Source organism: Salvia splendens, unplaced genomic scaffold (assembly GCF_004379255.2).
Source record: "Salvia splendens isolate huo1 unplaced genomic scaffold, SspV2 ctg73, whole genome shotgun sequence".
Taxonomy (NCBI): Eukaryota; Viridiplantae; Streptophyta; class Magnoliopsida; order Lamiales; family Lamiaceae; genus Salvia; species Salvia splendens.
Window position 1 is genome coordinate 1 of NW_024599400.1, and position 7,038 is coordinate 7,038.

Genomic DNA, 7,038 nt, shown 5'->3' on the forward strand with positions numbered 1-7,038 from the left:
TAATGAAACCCGACCTTGATAATTCATGCTCTGATTATGTCAAATTAACAATCAGGTTACAGGAATTTATAGCCAAAAACATTTTTGAGTAACAGTGAAGGTCACATTATAATACCAGAATGGTGGAGTTCAGCACAACGAAATAGAATAGTAAAAGAAATAATACTCTCAGTTGAAGAGCCAGATAAGCAGACCCAAGGATAGATAATTCAAATATTTGATGTAGGGAGAAGGTCGCTAAGCAAACTCATGAACACTAACCTCCATATTCCCTGATATTGGTGAGGCATGCAAGTGGCTGTGCAGCCACTTCCTAGTTTTCATATGTTGCAACCTAATAAGACTTCCAGTTTTGATTGAGTCTCCTTGCTTTGAAGATGAATCTTGTACTGGCCTGACAATCTGCAAAATAACAATCTCTTTAACAGTCCAGAAACATTAATCGATCACATGCACAAAGAAATTACAGTTACATCATTACAATCATACGATGTAGTGCTGACTGTTGACATACCCAGTAGCTATTGGCATCATCAACATTAGGAAAACCAGTAACAGACTGCTGCCCACTGCCTGAGCCGTAAGGAACATCATGAGAGTGCAGTCTGAATTTTGTCTTCTCATGCATCAGCTTGATGACTGAACCATATGATATCTACAAAATGTTTGAGGAAACACATTGGTACAATGACAAATTACTTCAGCTAGCTACACAGCATTCGAGTCAGTACAGCACACTCCCACAAACAACCAAATTAGCTTGTCTTCAACCGTAAAAGTGCACCTGAATCTAAATAGATTTCTTAGTTTTTCACTAGTAAAACCATAGGCCATACAATTTGCCCTCCAATCTTCAATACCTTATTCATCAGTTCTCATGGAAATCATACTTATCAAACGTAATTTAGAACTAAAACAAAAACCGAAAAATGTTCGCAGGGACCAAATAAAATCACATCAACGAGGAGTGATATATTTAGGCGATCCCACCAGATAACAAACTACAAATATTAATCAATTCACCAATGCACTAACATTCACCACTAACAAAATTAATTCCCCGTAACCGTAATAGCTCCAATCGCATAAACAGGAACATAAATCTTCAATTTTCGAGCTCTAGCTTTTCAAAATAAATCAATTTTTAGTTTTTTAAGATGAAAAATACCTAAAGCTTACCGATCAAATAGCCAATACAATTCACTGTACCAGAAAACTACATCAAGGAGAAATATGACTTGCCTGAACGCCCTCGGAGGCGGCGGAAACCGGTGTTGAACCATAATCGGAGTCGAGCGTCAGAAGCAGGAATATCGCGAGACCGAAAAAGGAGACGGCCATCACTAGCAACAGTACGATGAACCAAGTCTTCTGCCAAAATGGCAGGCTCAGATCCGGATCGGAGGATCGGCCAACGGACTCCCGATAGACTATTCGTGTCGAACCCGACGAAGATGCGGCGGAGAAGGCGGACGCCGGGGCGGACTTCCTGCGGGTGAGGTTACTGTGTTGGTGCTGCGGAGAAGCGGGGGGAGCCACGGTTAAAGCTTCTATGCGGTGCCGGAGCTCCGGCTATTTTTTCGATTGAATTTGTAATTCGTCGATCGAGCAACTGCACAATGTGGGCTGATTAATTAATGAGATTAAACTGGAATTAGAGATTGGGGCTCGCCACGTGTGACTTGAGTAACCTGCGAATTGGATTGTTCCACGCGTACATTTGTTGACGTGCGCTTCTCCTATTGGGTATTGGGATGTGACCTGTAGTTTTGCATTGCCTAAGTGTACAAATCTATCTTGAATCGATATAAGTAGATACCTATACTACAAGTCTACTACTATTATTCAATTTTTCAAGATTATCAATTTTAAATCGATCTCAATCTTTCGCGATTTTCGTAAGAGCATCTCCAATGGCAAATAGGTCAGTCATAGGCCAGCCACAACTTCTCCTGCCGCATCATCAACACTAAAAACTCCTCCTGCCATATCATCAGGACAAACAACTGGACAAGAAATAGGTTAGCCACATCATCAGCACTAAAAAACAAATAATTAACAATCACACAAAATACGGAATTAAATTTACGACACAGATACGGGAAAATTCAATAATAATAATAAAATTAAAAAAATTACATTAATTTTAAAAAAAGTACATTAATTAAAAAAAATTACATTAATTTTTAAAAAAACTCCGCTTCTACACACGAGCCCCCCGCCTCCGCCTCACTCCTCGTCGTCGTCGCCGCTATCCGGGAACCCCAACTGTGCCGCGGCGGCATCCAAATCGGCCCGCATACTCACGAGCATTGAGTGAAGAAAACTCTTTTCCTCGGGGTCAGTTGCCGCCTTCCAGTCAGCTAAGATCTTGTACATCTGAGCCCGCGTTTGTTGACGTGCGAAGAAGGCGAGCTCGGATGTCGACTGGACCTCCTGGGACCCCTGGCGAGCCCGTTGCGCCAGCCTTTGACCAACCGGGTAGGGGACGGGAACTCCTGAACATCCTCGGGGAGGTCGTGGGAACCGCCGCTGCTGCCGCCGCTGTAATCACCGGTATAGTTCAGTCGTTGCTTCTTCGGCCAACCAGCATCGACACCTACCCGAAACTTCTCGGAGTCCATCAGCACCTCATAGCAGTTCCAGTAGGTGAACTCCTTATAAATCCCGGGCACAGGGAAGGCTTTCTCCGCTATCCTCCTGCAGTCCTCGTCAGTTTGGCCACTGGTCTGCATGCGGAGGGAGTTGGTGTACAAGCCCGAAAATCGGGAGACCCCAACCCTGATTCGGTCCCACCCCTTCCGGCACTCCTCCCCGCTGTGTGGCCTCCCATCCGGGCAAAATGCCTTGTAGGCTGCTGCTATTTTAGCCCACAAGTTGATGATTCTCTGATTGTTCGAGGCGAGGGGATCATTGCAAACACTCACCCACGCCTTGGACAGCGCGACGTTCTCCTCATCCGTCCACTTCCTCCGTGCCGGGCTGTCGTCATCAGCCGGCTGCGACGACTCGCCGACCACGCTCTTGCCCTTCCCCTTCTTCTTCTTTGGCGCGCCCCGACCCCGACCCACTCCCCCCATTTGAGCGGGAGTGTCCGCATCCCCGAGATCTATCCCCAACTCCTCTAAGGAGAAAGTATCACACCCAGTGAACTGCGTCTCCGATGGGGTCGATGTGTGCGAAGAAGCAGTCAAAAAATCAAAACTGGGGCGATAGACGTTGTCCCCCCCCCGGCGTCCCCTGCATCCCCGGCTGCCACGCCGACATCATCTGCATCCCGGGTGCCCACCCCGGCATCATCTGCATCCCGGGTACCCCCTTCCCACCCTGCATCCCCTGACATCCCGGCATACTACCCCCGGATGCCATCCCGGGCATCATCTGCTGCCAAGGGTACATGTTGTAGTACCCGGCCATCGGACCCCATCCACTTCCCACGGGTACCGTGGGAGTTTGAGACCCGCTCGTCAGGGGAGTAAACTCGTTGTTATGATCCATTTTGCGTTGTTGCTCTTGTACATAAATTAAGATAGAGAGAAAACTCGTTAAAACAAGTGGTGCGAATGAAAATGACGTGCAAATCGCATATATATAGTGTTTCGAAAATTAAATAAAATAAAAAATAAAAAATCGCCTGGCCGATCGGGAGCCTGCAATGGCGGCCAGCAGATCGTTGAGCGCATCGGCCAGCGCCCGGGAATCGGCGTGCGCTCGCCGTTTTTCTCACCGATTTGGTGCTCGCCGGCTGCAATGGTTCGGCGAGCGGACCGGCCAGCGCCAGGAATCGGCTAGCCGGTCCGCTCGCTGCCATTGTGGATGCTCTAATTCCATCTTATATTTCAAATTTTAAACACTATTATCAAATCCATCTCTATCTTCAGAGCCCACCAGTTCATTTCAACCTTCGAAACAACTCAATTTGTAAATTGCACTTTATTAAGTCTTTAAGTAATGACATGACATGCGTACTAGACAGAGGCGGACATAAGAAGAGCCTTGGGGGGCCTGGGACCCCCAATATTTTTTAAAAATTTCAGGGGTATTTTAATAATTTCACATTAAAATTAAATTAAATATTATTTTATATTAAATAAGAGTTAAACCTAGATAACTAATATCCCAAATCCAATCTTCTCTGCCAATTTTTCACTCCAGCCGCTACACATTCTCCAATTACCATTACATAATTTAAAATTGCTTCTCCATCTCCAGAGACCAGAGTTAACGGCACTACGGGTAATTTCATATTCTGATGTTTTGCATTCAAAAATCAAGTGAGAGAAATTTTGTTTTTTTTATCTGAAAATTGGGTGTTTTGAGGCTTTGAGCTTTATATTATATATATATATATCTTCTAGTTCTAGATATATAGAATAACATTTATTTTGTTTGTTTGTGATTGTCATATTGAGCATTTTATTTAATTATGCAGTGTTTCATTGAGTTAGTAGTTGTCCCCAATTTAATTTTGTGGCATGTTTTCATTCAACATATGTTATGCTTATATTAATAGTTTTGGAGTCCCACTATATAATTCTGTTTAATAAAGTTTATAATATGTCTTTCCTTATTTTTATTTGATTTGTAAATTTGGCAGCCTTTTATTTGGTTATGTCATTTTTTTTATATTTACTAATTGTCTATTTTATTATATGTAGGGTGATGCATCGTTTTTTCAAGAAAGTTTCTCCTGTTACCGCGGTTTTATCTCCGTCAGAGAATGAACCTCCACTTCTCCAACCACAAGAGTTACCTAATGAAGACAGAAATAAAGTTGATCTAGAGGATGGATCCGCACTTCTCCAACCTCAAGAGTTACCGAGTGAAGACAAAGATAAAGTCGATTTAGAGAAGCTTCCAAGTGATCCCGGGGGAACGACCTGACATAATGAGTTATCCACCAAACTCAATAGAAGACATTCGTAGAGCTTATTTACTAAGAGGTCCATGTCAACCACGCAAGCATAATTTCCTTTCTACAAGCAATGGAAATCGAAAACGTAAATTTGTCTCACTTTGGTTTGATGAATTTAAGAGCTGGCTGGAGTATAGTGTTACCAAGGAAGCTGCTTATTGCTTATATTGCTATCTTTTCTCAAGAATCCATGGAAATGGACAAGATGCCTTTGTATCTAAGGGATTTACTGCTTGGGGCAAGAAAGACAGATTAAGAGATCATGTTGGAAATCATACAAGTGAGCATAATAGGTGTAGATTAGCATGTCAGGATTTGATGAACCAACCCCAGCACATTGAAGTCTCTCTACTAAAGCAGTCAACACAATCGAAGCTTAATTATCGTTGCAGATTGAATGCAACTATTGTTTCACTTCGTTATCTTATCATGCAAGGAATGCCTTCTCGCGGACATGATGAGTCCGAAGAATCCTTAAATCAAGGTAATTTTCTTGAGCTTTTGAAAGTTATTGCCTCTTGCAGCGATGAGATATCTAGTGTTGTACTAAAAAATGCTCCTGACAATCTCAAACTAACATCACCGAGAATTCAGAAGGACATCATAAATGCATTTGCTGTTGAGACAACAAAACTTATTGTACAGGATATGGGAAATGATTTTTTCTCCATATTAATCGATGAGTGTCGAGATATATCAGTCAAAGAGCAAATGGGTGTTGTGGTGCGATATGTGGACAAGAATGGATGTGTTATGGAACGCTTTCTCGGTGTAGTGCATGTCAGAGACACGGTTGCAACCTCACTTGAGAAAGCACTTGATTCTTTGTTATCTATGTATGATTTAAGTGTATCTAGTTTGAGAGGACAAGGATATGATGGTGCAAGCAACATGAGAGGTGAATTCAATGGATTGAAAAGTTTGATACTCAGGAGAAATCCCAGTGCCTATTATGTACATTGTTTTGCTCACCAGCTTCAACTCACAATTGTCGTTGTTGCCAAAAAGCATACAAGTATCGGATCTTTTTATAATGTTATCAACCGTTTGTGTAATGTTGTTGGAGGTTCTTGTAAGCGCAGAGATATACTTAGAGAAAAACAGAGAGAGAATATTCTAGAAAAGATTGCAAGTGATTAACATCAGTTAATTTGCAAATATTCTAGAGATATACTTAGAGAAAAACAGAGAGAGAATATTCCCAACCTTGCAATAAGATGTTTATCTCGCAAAACTTGTAATGCTTACTGCAAGTGATTAACATGCTCATCTATACTTCGTGAAATATAATCGTAAGTCAATAAAAATAATCACTAAGTGATATAGGAATGGTTGAGAGACTTCGTTCATCAATGCCATAAATAACTATAGGTGCAATAGTTAATTTGAAAGGCATAACCAAAACTCATAATGGTTGTACTGAATTTAAAATGGTGTCTCTGCAATATTCTCTTTAGTTATCTTCAACTGATGGTATCTTGATCGAAAACCAGTACTCGAAGACAATTACATACCTTGAAATTGATCAATAAGTCTTCTATTCTCGGTAATAGATATTTATTCTTCATTGTTACTTGATTCGACTTCCAATAGTGTATATAATGTCGCAGTGTGTCGTCTTTCTTCTTCAAAAATAATATTGGTGCTCTCCAAAATAAAACATTGAGTCATACATATCTCTTGGCTGGAAACTCTTGTAACTATTTATTCAACTCTTGAAACTCTAATCAAGACATTTGATAAGGATGAATAGAAATAGATGCAGTACCCGGTAGTAACTCAATAGTGAATTTTGTCTCTTGATCAGATGCTAATCCAGAGAGATTTCCACTTCGAATAAATTGAAAAGTCGATGTAGCTAATATAAGACAAGTTGCAATTGGTCGATACCATTAAATATCACTCGATCTCGTCTCGATGATTATATTACCATTTCTTTAACATGACAAGCTTCCTTAGTTCGATGAAGTGACAACCAATTTATACCCGTGATAATATCAAATTTGTATATGAACAAGGGAATCAATATCCGCTGGCAGCTCAACTGAATTAACTCACACCACGCAATCTAGATAAACCGTGTATACTGAAACAATGCCAGCTCATAATCAACAACAAACATA

The 7,038-nt window shown here is 41.4% G+C and overlaps 2 protein-coding genes across 2 annotated transcripts; one reads left to right on the top strand and one right to left on the bottom strand.

Annotated features, from left to right (window-relative positions):
• Positions 1 to 45: 45 nt before the first annotated feature.
• Positions 46 to 1,630, bottom strand: LOC121791127 (stromal cell-derived factor 2-like protein). The gene is made up of 3 exons (XM_042189161.1): positions 1,243 to 1,630; positions 515 to 655; positions 46 to 402 (listed from the first exon to the last, which is right to left on the bottom strand). The coding sequence occupies exons 1-3, from the start codon at positions 1,339 to 1,341 to the stop codon at positions 238 to 240; spliced, it is 405 nt and encodes a 134-aa protein (XP_042045095.1). The 5' UTR covers positions 1,342 to 1,630; the 3' UTR covers positions 46 to 237.
• Positions 1,631 to 4,888: 3,258 nt separating this feature from the next.
• On the top strand, positions 4,889 to 6,055 carry LOC121791129 (zinc finger MYM-type protein 1-like). The gene has a single exon (XM_042189162.1). It carries the CDS (start codon positions 4,889 to 4,891, stop codon positions 6,053 to 6,055), a length of 1,167 nt encoding a protein of 388 aa, XP_042045096.1.
• Positions 6,056 to 7,038: the final 983 nt, after the last annotated feature.